Source organism: Lonchura striata, chromosome 13 (assembly GCF_046129695.1).
Source record: "Lonchura striata isolate bLonStr1 chromosome 13, bLonStr1.mat, whole genome shotgun sequence".
NCBI lineage: Eukaryota > Metazoa > Chordata > Aves > Passeriformes > Estrildidae > Lonchura > Lonchura striata.
The window spans coordinates 9,178,654-9,191,623 of record NC_134615.1 but is presented as its reverse complement, the minus strand read 5'-3'; the positions used below and the strand labels follow the sequence as shown (position 1 = coordinate 9,191,623).

Here is a 12,970-nt window from a genome sequence, read left to right as displayed (position 1 = left end):
TTTTAAGTAGTCAGTGACACAGAAAGATGTTAAATAGAATTGGGTGAATAACAATAGGGTTTTAAAATGCTCAGCCTCAATATATTTCCATTAAATTATTTTCTTTCCCTTTTTTTAGGGCACTTTTTGAAGTATATTTCTAAAGCCATGAATCCAATAATGGGTTGGGTATGTGATTAATAGATAGACATGCATTTCCCCTTCTAGGGACATATTCATAGCTGGAATCCCAGGATTCTTCCTCCCAGTTCCCTTTGGTTCTTCATTGCCTGTTGTGGCAGACTGTAGCACAGGCACAGCCCAGCGCTTGTGAAAGCATCAGCTGTACATGAAGAGAGAGCTTCCTTCCTTACGTAATGCTGTTTGAGGCTAGTTATTTAAAATGATCAATTTAAATGTTCTTTATCTGCATGGCCCAGTTCAGGATGTGACCCCATTGCCCTGGTGGAGGTTTGCTCAGCAAGGGGCAGCAGTCCCAGTACAAAAAGCAGGATGCTTTGCTTCTAAAGTAGCACAGCTTCTGCGGCAAGTGATTTCTCCTGGACCCTGGTCAGACCATTGAGTAACATGCAGCAGTCAGACCTTAGTGTCTTCTTTTCAGGTTAATGAAGAAATGCTGAGTGACTTTCAGCCATGAAATGGTGGAAATCCTGCTATGAGTGAGGGATTTTCGTGCCAGGCTCTTCCCGTGGAGTCCTCTCCTTTATTTGAGACATATTGCCAGGCCTTGCTTTTCAGTGGCTGCTTGGAGTCCATTTCTCAAATCCAGATCTCTAGAGGCAAAGGCTGGGTTCTGTAAATAGCATTAAGTAATTGACTGTTATTGTTGACACCAAGTTTTCATTATATTCCTTCCTCCCCCAAAATATCTCAGTGCATTTTGCTAAGATTCATGAGTTTGTCCTTCTTTGAAGGAAGTAAATTATGTTTTCACTCTTATGTGGGCAACAGACAGAAAGACTTGCCTAAAATGTCTGGGAGAAATCTGCTGTCAGAGCAAAGCAGCAGCAAGCATCTTTTGTAAATCAGTTATGTGGAATATGGTTTTAGTGTCCAAGTGGTATAAAAACCTAAATTCTTTTTTTCAGGATGAGTTCAACAACTTAAAATAGGTATAAAGTAGGGTGGTTACAGAGTTCAACTGTGAAGCAAATGAGTGCAACATAAGAGTATCAGATAATTTTTCAAAATGAATGCTGAAAAAGATTTCACTCTGCTTATGAATCTAAGAAAATCAATGGTAATATTTTGAGAGTTGTGTTATCAACTATGACATGCATTTTTCAGCACATTTATAGATTGCTTTCCTGAATCATCCTCAGAAAACCTGTAATTTACATCTTGGGTCAGCATTGTTAACTGTGCTGCTCTGTGCTTTCAGTTGCCTTTTATTGCAGAATTTACTACCATATATATGTTTATTGTTTGGAAGTACAAGTAAACAATATCATCAAACCTGACATTTATATGCTAGCTACTTCATGGAGGAACTAATTTCTGACCATCTTTAGAATGGCAGGGGTCCATTAAAAGACTTTCCCCAGACAAATTTAAGTATTTAAAACTGCTTTTACAAAAAAAGGCTTTTTAAGAGGGAGTGTAGTTGCTTGTTTTGCACACAGTAAAATCTTTGCAACCACTGAAGTGCTGTTTCTTGCAAAGTCCTGTGAAAAGCCAGGTGCCTGCCAAGGGAATGAATATCTTTTCCCAGTTCACCAGATCATTTCTCTCCTGGGTAGCAACATGTAGCATGAGCCTTAGTTAGAATTTAGAGAAGTATCAGAAGGGATGCTTGAACATGTGACAGAATGGTGGTGGTTGAGCCATCTTTCAGGAGTGTTGGCTCCCGATAGGAATACAAAGTTCATGGGAAAATCAAAATTAATTAATATTTTGCTTATTTATGTCAGCTCAAACCAAGGTCAATATATGAGCTCTGTATTACAAATGATAATTTGAAGAATTTGCCTCTTAGAAAGCATAAACTGGATTTTCAGTTATTTTTCTAAATACTGGTGGTGTTATAACTTGGATTTGAACATGGAGTCAGATACTCCAAATCCTAGTGAAAGTACTGCTTCTTTGCACCATGAAAAATTCTAATGCTGAATGAGACATGCACGATGTAAAATAGTAATTTACCTATCTTAATACACATTATTAGAAAATAATCTAGCTATTATGTTTGTCATCCCATGTCTTTTATAAATGAGTTATTAATCTGTCAGCTGTTTATGTTAGAGTAAAACAGTTAATTTTTTTGTATTTTTGGTATGGTTTTGATTTACTAGCAGAAAACCATTAACTCTTTACTTTAGCTGTGAAATTGAACCAACTTGAATTTCTCAACAGGAAGAAGGTGGAGAGTGACTATGAGGCTCTTCAGGAACGACTCCAGACATTGCCTGACAAGTTGTCCTACGATGTCATGGTATGTACATGGCAAAGTTCTCACAAGAAAATGGGCTAAAGCTGTTCAAACCTGGGCTGCCTCCACTGGAGGTGAGGTGTTAGGTTGCCAGTACTTAGTAATGTTACATTTATTATGATAATAGTTAAACCTTTGCTTTTGTTTCTTTCTCTTTTCTTTGAAATCCACTATAAATTACAGTGTTACTGACAACTGAAAGCTGATGACATAAATGCTTAACACAAAACCTGACATGTTTGATATGTAAATCTATTGTATAGAAAATGATAATTATGACTGAATTATGGTACTTAGTCATTTCCTGAGAAGTAAGTGGCTGTAGTATTTCCTGATTCATGGAAATAAACCCTAGAACATTGATTTTTACATAAAAAGGTGCTGCTAATTTTTGTTCCACCAATCTTCCTATTGACATAGTGATCTTTTCTGGTGCTCTGAATCTTCCATAACAACTGCAGAGCTCCCTGTGTAAAATGTGCCCTGTTGGCTTGCACTCAATAAAATTTTGAACAAATTGGCTTCTCTTTCTCTTTTTTTCCTCTTCCTTTCTCAGATTAAACTCAAGATACATCCTTGAAGGCAGGGAAGTTGTACTGCACATAACTGAGTGGTTGATTCAGCACTCGGTGCCTGACTGCTGCCTTCCTTGGTAGTCTGGCTTAGATATAGAGTTGGTTTTTTAGTAAGACAGTGTTGGGAGAGTGTCCCTTTGCTGTGCTGGTGATACATCTCTGGATTTTATGTGTGTAGTCCATTTGTCATGTGTGTATGTTTAGCCACATGATGTGAAACATAAAGATTGTGTTGTTCCAAAGCATAGAAACTCTTCCTTAAAAATAAGGAAAGCTAGATAGTGCTTATTCTTGGTTGAAGCAGCAATATTAACTCACATCTGTTACTTTAAATGTATAGAAGCAGTTCCTATCCTGTTAGCCAAATATTTTCATATGCTTTTAGTTTTGCTTAATTTTGCTTTCATAATTTTTGGGGAAGAGTGAACAGGCAGCTCATGCAGTCTGCCTCTTTATAACCAAGTCAGGGAGGGCACACGTGTAGGAAAAGCACGTTCTGCATAGTCTTAGTGTCAGGAGAACTGTTGCCAGCATTGGGACCCTCTTGGATATGGAAGAGAGGGAAGATTGCTTTCCAAGGAGGCAGATCCATTAGGCCAAGTGCTCTGCTTCAGCACAAACACAATGAGAAAACAAGTTGCTATGCTGAGAAACTGAGGAAGAAGGCAGAAGAATAAAGTAGAGGGAGCTGGTACAAACCATCTGAGATAGATCTTTACCCCAAAAAGAGAGAGACTTGATGTGGATGTGGACTTTATGCCATCTCCATTTAGATCTAATTTGGTTTTGGTTTCCAAATTTCTTCATGATTGAAGCCCACAGGCAGCCAGGTAGGTGGCAGTGGGCCCGAGGGTCAGAATGCCAGGGCTGGTGCAGGGGGCAGGAGTGGGAGTGACCAAGGTTCCTCCTCACCCAGAGGACTTGCCCAAGCACTGCCTGTAAAATTTGGGCAGTAGAAGACCAAAAAAAACCAATGTCCTGGATGTTGCAATGCATGTAAAAATGGGAGATTCACATTTAGGAAGCAGATGTAAAGTTCTAAAATGTGTTTGTTACCTGTGTATTCCTGCTTGAAGTGTCCTGCTTTTATCCATTGTCCTTGTGCTTGGAGAGCAGTTAGAGGGTGAGAGTTGTTTGTGAAGCATCCCTGGAAGGTCGAGGTTTGCAGCATGGTGAATGACCCAGCAGAGTGAGATTAAACACTGGCTGTGGTCCTGCTGGGAGCCCCAGTGTTTTACACTGGAGTTTCTGGGTACTTAATATTAGACAGATTCTGAGAAGAGCACCTCATCTTTGAGTTGATCATACTTATTTAAGTATTATAAAAAATTTTAGCAAAGCTAATCTGGCTTTTATTAGGAAATGCATGTAGTCTGCATATAATTCAAATAATTTGTATTATCAAGGTTAATATGTTCAGATGAAGTGAATTTGTTTTACAGCTGAGCATTCAGCTGTAGTATAGTTCTGTGTCACAAAACAAGTTGTCTGGTGAAATTCAAGTTTTCAGATTTTTTAAGTACAATACTAAATTCAAATGGATTTGATAATTTGAATATTTATGATGAGTCATTCACTAAATAGCGGCTGTAGAATTTTTAGTTTCCTAAAATCTGTGTTTTGCTTTCTGAAAAAACTTAAGACATGTATGATTACTGAAGTTTTATTTTCATTAGTGATGTCTATGTCTTTGACAGGTACCATTTGGTCCTCTTGCCTTCATGCCAGGAAAGCTTGTCCACACCAATGAGATCACTGTTCTTCTAGGGGACAACTGGTTTTCCAAATGCTCAGCAAAGCAGGCCATTGAGCTGGTTGAGCACAGAAAAAAACGTATGTATGTTTCTGAACATAATTTAGTGGTTAAAATTATGTACCTTGTATTGATACACAAAATTAGTGATATCTGTGCTGTTCTCTTTTTTTTTTTTGTTTTTGTGAGCTCACAAACAGAAGTCCCATTCAAGTCTAGTATTAGTTTAGCACCTTATCTTCCATCCTTGCTTGAGACTTGATTGGATATCTTGAATGAGGCCTCTTTCACTTTTTTTTGATATAACAAATGCTGTGTTCTCTTCCAGAAAGAGGAGAGGTGGACACTGCCTTGTGCTTTTGCTCTTAGTTACCTTATTCCTTATATTTTGTCTTGTTTCTTATTTCTTTGCTGCCTTGTCCTGTGTTTTGATTATTGTTGGGGGTTTTTTTGATTTTTTTTTTTTTTTTGGCCATGTAGTTTTCCATTTATTTTCCCTCTCTCTCCACATACTTTGCTCCTACTTGTTTTTTATACTTGCACCTCAGCTGCATTTCTGCCTCCTACCCTTGATGTTCCTCTGGTGTGGAGTCCCTGGATCTCCCCAAATCCAGTGCAGTTGGTCACCACCAAATTCAGTTACATAAAAACCCATCACAGGGGCAGATAGGCAATTCCTGGGTTGGTTTCCAGCTTTGATGTAAATGTCAAGGAAGAAAAAGCACAACAAAATGGAAAATAATTTGGTGCCTATTAGCCTTTCTTTGCTTCAGACAAGTGTTTGAGGTGATTTTTTTCATAGTGGTTTACCTGTAACCTGTCCCATTCCTCAGTGGGTGCTCACTGCAGCTTTGTCCTGTGTATATTATAACTACCACAACTATTTATGCTGGGTTTTGTTTGACTGCAGCTATCCATGTTGCTACCTGCAGCAGAATACCCTGGAGGTTCCCTATCTGAATAAGCTTGTTTTTCCAATTCTATGCAGGCAGTATTTATGTAAAAATAGTTGAGGATTTTAAAATAAAAATTAATTTGCTGTATTGCTTTAAAATACTCCTTTATGAAGAGCATTGCCAAAAGTATGTAATTTGTATTTTACCTATTATCTTTCTTAATCTGGTTCTCCTGACATAACTTTGCAATTTTCTTTCTTACTGAACTGAATCTACATTATTTATTGTGACTCTTGTGAATTCTCAGGTCCAGATCTTTTTCTTTGATCATCTGATATTTTTTTCAGTGCTGCAGAATACTTTTGTCACCATTACATTCAGTGAAATCATTTGACCTTTGCATAGTAGGTGTTTGAACATTAAGTAGTCTGCTGGGAGACACACAATAAATGCTGGATTCTTTCCTTTATGATCTTTTAAATTGCATTTAAAATATGAACTCAGAAATACTAATTTCTTTCAAAGCAAAATAGTCATTGATGCTAGATATAAACCCTCCATTCAGCTGATAGTTCACTTCAGCTGTGTGATGGCTGCCAGTGGGAGGCTCCAAAACACTGGTATTAACTAAAAACTTTCTTTTAAGGACTGTTCTCAGTTTTAGATGGTAAAAAACATATTAGTACATATGATTGTGAAAAAGGGTTACTTCTTTCCTAGATACACTTTTCTCCCTCAAAAAATACAACTTATTTAAACTCTTTAAACTATTTTCATGCCAAATGAATGCAACTTAGAGAATATTAGAGATTTTATTAGTTTGTTCTAAGGAAAAAAGTTATGTATGTGAAAGACCCGTAGGCCATTGCTATGTAATAAGATTAGCTGCTTGTGGCAAAAATTTGCAAGACTAATGTTTGGAAAGTATTCATTTAAAGTCTCTTTTATGTGTTTATTGCAGTTACTTTCACAGGTGTGACTTCTGCTTTCAATGGCCTTTTGGGAGCATAGTTTACTGGGTGCTGTGATTGGGCATTATCATCACATTGACACAACGGGATTTGAGTTTTTGTACATAATCTTTTTGTTTTGGACATAAATTCCAAGAGTAGGTCACACACACTGCAAAAAGAGGGCAGGCTCACTGTAGGGGATTACACTGCCAGCAGTCCTCAACGTCCTGTGTGCCAGGCAGAAGGTCCTAACAGGGCAAAGCTTTTTTAAGCATGTGTTTAAGGCCAATGTGTACTTAAAGGCTTTTATATATAGGAACTGGGGGCTGAACAGAGCAAGGAGATGCTCATGCTGAAATAAACCTGGTTATACTTGTTGATGGTTTGTTTCTTCAGTGACCTATGTTTTTTATCCAATATTACTGTGTTTAATTTAGATGGGTGTTTTTTTCATAACTAGCTGGTCAGATCTGTTCAGATAACTGAAACAAACTTAATTAGTACAGCCCTAGTAATTCAGTGCTTCAGCGAGAGTTAGGACTATAAGGAGATAAATACAAGACATTTTCATTGCACGTTGTCTCTTGTGTCTCACTCTGCTGAATGAGGAGTGGGAGAGCATCTGTTCAGGGTTCAGGTTGTCTAGGGGGACTGTCTGTCAGGTAGAAAGGGGCAAGAGATGCCTAGAACAGTTTTGGGTGTTCTTCCATACTGGTTTGGAGGAGTTTTCCCTCTTGCCTTTGGCTCATGTGTATTGGAGACCTCTGGTCACCAGGGCTGTCCCTGCTGGCCTTGGAGCCCCCCAGTACCTTACAGGTAATTGAAGCAAAGCTCACAGGACATTTTCTTTGCAGTTTGACTCCTTCTGTGTATGTTGGGTGCATACAAGAATGGAGGGATGTGAATTTGCATGCTTAAGCAGCAGTACTTGCCAGATAAACAATACCAGTGAGTATAAAGCCTTGGAATTTAGGGGTAGCAATAAGAGTGTACTATATATAAAACCTTTAAATATTACTTAGTACTAATTAGGTCATTCTTTTTTTTCTTAGTAGTTTTGTTAAATTTGCTTTTTAAAAGAGAATGAATGAAAAAATGTTTGCTTCTGTGGAATAGAGAAATACCCAGCCACAGTAGATTAATTTCTTGGTTAAAATTTATTTAATTGAAAGGAATAATTGAAGGGTGACTATACTGAATTTTAAATGCACTTCAGCTGACATAGCTGTAGAAAGCTCTAGTTTGGGGATACATTTCTGTTTGCTTAGCTTTTGATTTAGATGCAAATTGTTCAGCACTGTGATTGGTTGAAATGTATTTGGTAAAATTTGGGACAGTCACTCATGTCAAATGTTACTTTTTCATCAAATATTGATCGTGTCTTCTTGAATTATATTTGAGTTGCAGTAGGTCTTTAATTTGCTGTGCATTTTTGTGACATTTTAGGTATTTAGTTAGTTCCAAAATAGTGAATAAATAGAGTGAAGTTTATAGAATTTCCAAGTATATTTTTAATTGTTTTAAATTCATTGCAATTCGTTAAACCAGGTAATACAGATAATGGGAAACACTTCACACATGTGTTTTTGTGTAAAAATATGAAGAAATAGTGAAGTAGATTAAAGGATATGCACACCAAATTCCATTAAAATAAAAGAAATTAGCTTTTTAAGTATGTCACAGTTTAGCACAACAATAATGCAATTGTACTTTTTTTCTCCTACAATTATCTTGCTTAAGGTACTTCATAATATTTCTGTTCTCCTCAAGGCAAGACTGTATTGTCTCAGAATTCAAAGAGGGAATAAAGATTCTTTTTGTGAATATGGGATTATATCTTTTACGTGTTTGTGATGATATAAATTACATTTCTTCTCTATATCAGTAATCGCATTAATTCTTTAAGATGGGAAATTTTTCATTACAATAGTCCCTGTGGTAGTTACTATAGAAAGAAATTAAATAGATTTTTATTGTAAATATTTGTGGATTAATTCAGTATGCTAGGTATTCCAAGTGTCTAAACATTTTAAAAGGTGGGAAATTAAAGCATGTACACAGAACTAGGAGTGGTTTTATTGTGTTAAAAATTTATCAGATAAAAAAAAATAATCCCACTTATAGGAGAATTGTTGAACTACTTAGCAATTGTGTCTTCAGTATATGTAAGAATACCCTTGCAGTGTCATGCTGCAAATGAATTCATGAAATGAAAATACTGATTACATTAACATACAGTATTGTGATAGTCCCCAATTGTAAATTGCAGTGTGTAACCCCTAATACAAATATTTGTGTCAATCAAAATTGACCGATAGCTCAGGATACAGGGTTTAAAAGATACCATTGTTTTAATGAGATGATCCGGGTGGATGAAGACCAGTTTGAATTTGTTCCTTATCAGCATTTCCAGAAAAAAAGGTTTTGTCTCCAAAACACATGATAGGAAGGCTTTCCATTTCCCATCTGTGAATGAGTAAGGCCTTTAGAGGTTTTAATGTTTTATCCAAGGGTAAAAATACCTTCCCTGATACTCTAAATAATGTAACACTAACTCGTCTACTCATAGTTTTTGGGGTTAAGAACAAAAAGTGCAGGCAATGCTGCAAAAAGATTCAGCCTTTGCTTTTTGTATTTAAAAAAATACAATTTTCTGCTCTTCTTTTGCACAGCAGAGAATTCTGTTCCAGTGTGCTTTTAAACATTTTTTCACCATTTTTTGCGATTATCACTTCTTAGTTTGATAACCTCCCTCAGTTCCTTCCTTACCCTTGTTAAGTTAGGAGCTGATTCGATGCAGTGCTAAGTGCTCTAAATTTGCTCTGCAGTTCCCAGGAGGTGTTTGGCTTCTCACAGGACCACAGTCTGGGTATTTTAACCAGAACACACCAGAACAAAGTAAGGAGAATAGACTTCTTTCTCTAAGTTTCATACTGTGATTCAAATAAGCCCTTACCTTTTTTATGATTCTTACTGGGCAACAGAGGAGTTGTCTGAATGCCACCCTCCTTCATTTAGAAGGAATTTAAATGTATTCAGATAATTCTAGCAATTACATAGGTGTGTGAACCTAAAAGAGAAATGCATTGCATTTACTTAGTGTTCCCAAAGCCAAATTGCCTGTATAAATTTTTACAGAAAAAAATCCAAATGACTTTGGTTTTGGTACCAAGGGAACAAGGAAAACAGAATGAAGATTGTCTTTAAAGGGTGAAAAGCTGCTGCACAAAGGGTTGGATTGCATTTTAAAGAACTGGTGCAATTGCTTTTATAAGGAATGAATTTACAGGTCTTGTTGCAAGCAAAAAGAGAAGTCATCAGGATTCTCTTTTCACTCTTAAATCCATTTCTAGAAAAAATGAGCAGAAAAGAACAGAGAAGGGTGTTTCAAAAAGCTTCTAGTAGATACTGCTTGCTTTTTTATTGCCTGTTTCAAGTAACCTGTGATAGTTGGAAAAGTATTGGCTACCAAAAATTCTGTTGTTGATTAAATACATATTTATTGAAAATACATTCAAAAACCCTCAGGTGATTGATCTACTTATGCAGACCCTATAAAGTAAGAAAATAAGTAATGCACTTAATAAGTAATGCCCATAATTTCTGTGGTGAGAGTATGAACTACTGAGGTTCTGCCTTCAGGTTGTACCTCCTGGTTCTCTTGCTGGAGGAGCTGAGCCACTGTCAGGAACTGAGGTAGGTGGTTGTTCCTGGCCTGTATCAACACTCTGTGTATAAATAAGTGTTTAAAACTGGTTATCTTCTACCTGAGAAACTGTGTTAGGTACCAGGAAGATCTTTACTCTAAATCTCAGTTGTATACAGAACTCTTTATTATGCTTCATCTAAAATTTCGGCCCTGTCACCTATCCTCAAAGGAGATTATTTTCTGTATTGTATCCGTGAGACACCTGTGAAGACGAGGTACATTAGGCTATAGATTCGTTTCTGTTTGTCCCGTTTCACAAAGTCTGACTTTTCAAAATAGATCAACCTGTTCTCACTATTCTTGTCTGTTCTTACTATTTAAATCCCAGTGTAACACACAGTTTCCAGAAGTAACTAAAATGATGTCTATGATTCCCCAAATCCTTATAGACAACACTCCAAGGACATTAATGTCAAACTCAGATAATTAAAATTTGTATCCAGCCAAGCTAATTAACCCATTAAAGCCAAAACGCATAGATGAGAATTTGTGTCAGTTTGGCATTAATATGTTGTCATGTCGTGTAAAATCTGGCTTCGCTGGACTTCATTTCAACAATATGAAATGTGTTCCCCAATTATTTTTTCCTCTACCAGTGTATTTGTAGCAAGCAGAGGGCTGCTTCTTAAAAATGACTGATCATGGTATAAGGAAATCCAGTCAAGTCCTTTCAGACTAATAAAGGAGCTAAATGTAAAAAAATCTTGCAGCCTGTAACTATGAAGGGCTGCTGTGCAGAGGAAATCTACTTACCGTGATTCTGGTTTGAATACCTTTTCCTTTTGGTGGTCCAGGAGAACTGTCCTAGAGGCTCTGGGGGGCTGTGGCACTGAACTATCTTTCCAAGTGATTTAGCTGAGACATGTAAATGGGAACTACACGGGTTCACCTGAAAGCCATGTCAGACTTTCCTCAGATTATTGGATGTGACAAAGTTGGACAACAGCCTCTGGTTCAATCCGTCTTAAAAGGCTCTAAGAAGCTTAAACCACAGGGTAGTAAGAGGAGGAGACTGTGGAACCTCTCTTATTCTACCAATATTTTTATGGGGGTCTCAATTAATAAAAACCCCTGGAGTTTGTAGTGACTTGTTCCTCACTAGTTCCTGTCTATTTCAAAATCCAGTGAATTCCTTTGGAGGCTTTCAGAGTGTGCTGTGGCAAGTTCAAAACACGGGACCCTGAGCTTGGCCTTCATTTAGGTGCATGAGCCTTTTTCCAGGAGACTCCTCCTTTGCTGAGGGGCCTGAGCAAGGGAAGGTCTGTGCTTTGGCCAGGCAGGAGCCTTGGTTTCCTCTGGCAGGGGAGGTGTGAGCAGCCCAGCAGACTGGCTGGGGACATGAGGCTGGAGCATCACGGTAATCCCAGCTGTCCGCTGCCTTGCTGTGTGGCCTGGGGCAAATCACTTAAACTGTCTGTTTCTTCATCTGTGAAATAGGAGAGAGTTATGCTCACCTCCCTCGCAGGGCACTGGGCAGATTAGTTAATGCTTGTACAGCATTTTAAAATAAAATACTGTGTAACTGCTCAGTGTCCTCACCTAACGGAGCAAGCCAGCGTGCGCCTGTCCGGGAAGCAGCATCACAGCCTGGTGCTCCAGCAGCAGCATCACCTATATTGCTGAGCAATATTTAGATATGCAGGCAAGGAGTGAGATACTCGTGGTGGTGAAGAAACAGCTGAGCATCACATTTACTATGAATGTAAGATAAAACTCAGAGAAATATTTGTCCCAAGTATGTATATGCTTATGTATATTCAAGAGCTGAAGGCATGGATGGGAGCATTTTGTAGAAAGACTTGTCACTACCTCTCTTTTTTTTGGACTCTGGAGGGTGTGTTAGACACCAAAAAAGCTGTGGATGATGTTGATGTGAATTAACAGATAATAAGAGCTGCTCTATCTGATGGGAGGATGAAGGAGTCATGTAAGGGGAGCAGGACCCTGACTGCACGTGGAAGGAGCTGTGTCCTCTGCTGGGTCTGTCTTGGCACTGCTACAGACATCACATACTTTTTTGGTAGTAGTATTTCATCCAGGAGGCAATGCAAATGCATGGCTTTTTTCAGAGAAGAATCTTAAGCTATTTCTTAGAAACAGCCTGAGGAATGGAGAATGACTGTACATTTGACACATAGCTTGCTGTGTGGTTTAAAGGCTAATGCTTTTGAAATACCCAAAAAGCCTGAGCTTTGTCTTAGTGTTCCTTGTGGGAAAGGATGGACTTTGCCTGAGTAGCCTTTTCCAAAATGCATAAATTTTCTAAACTATTTACTGCAAGTAATACATTTTTTTAAGCAATTGTATTTGAGACAGTGTGAAATATCAACAGGGGAAAAAAAGCATACAATACTGAATATTATAAAACTGTAAGAGTAATCTTACACACTTGGTGGTAGTTGTGTTTTGCCTTGACTGTTTCATGCATAATTCCCTCTCCTGTGTATGTGAAGGGGAGGAGGCATAAGAACCTGTTTGTAGAAGTGAGTCAATAAGTAGGTTTAATTTTTAAGTACAAGTACAAACTCATTTTGTCTGATTAGATGCATTTTGTAATAATTTTGTGGTTATTATATTCTCACACATCCTTATCTGAAAGGCCTATCATTATAAGAAATGCAAATCCTGAAACATTTAAAACTGTATACATTGCCAG

At 37.7% G+C, this 12,970-nt stretch overlaps 1 protein-coding gene across 1 annotated transcript in view; it reads left to right on the top strand.

Moving 5' to 3' along the window:
- Nucleotides 1–12,970, top strand: part of URI1 (URI1 prefoldin like chaperone) — a 41,341-nt gene that overhangs the window by 13,758 nt on the left and 14,613 nt on the right. The window contains exons 3-4 of the mRNA XM_021540579.3: nt 2,353–2,431; nt 4,701–4,836. Coding sequence (XP_021396254.2) covers nt 2,353–2,431; nt 4,701–4,836 — 215 coding nt within the window. The remainder of the gene's footprint in view (nt 1–2,352; nt 2,432–4,700; nt 4,837–12,970) is intronic.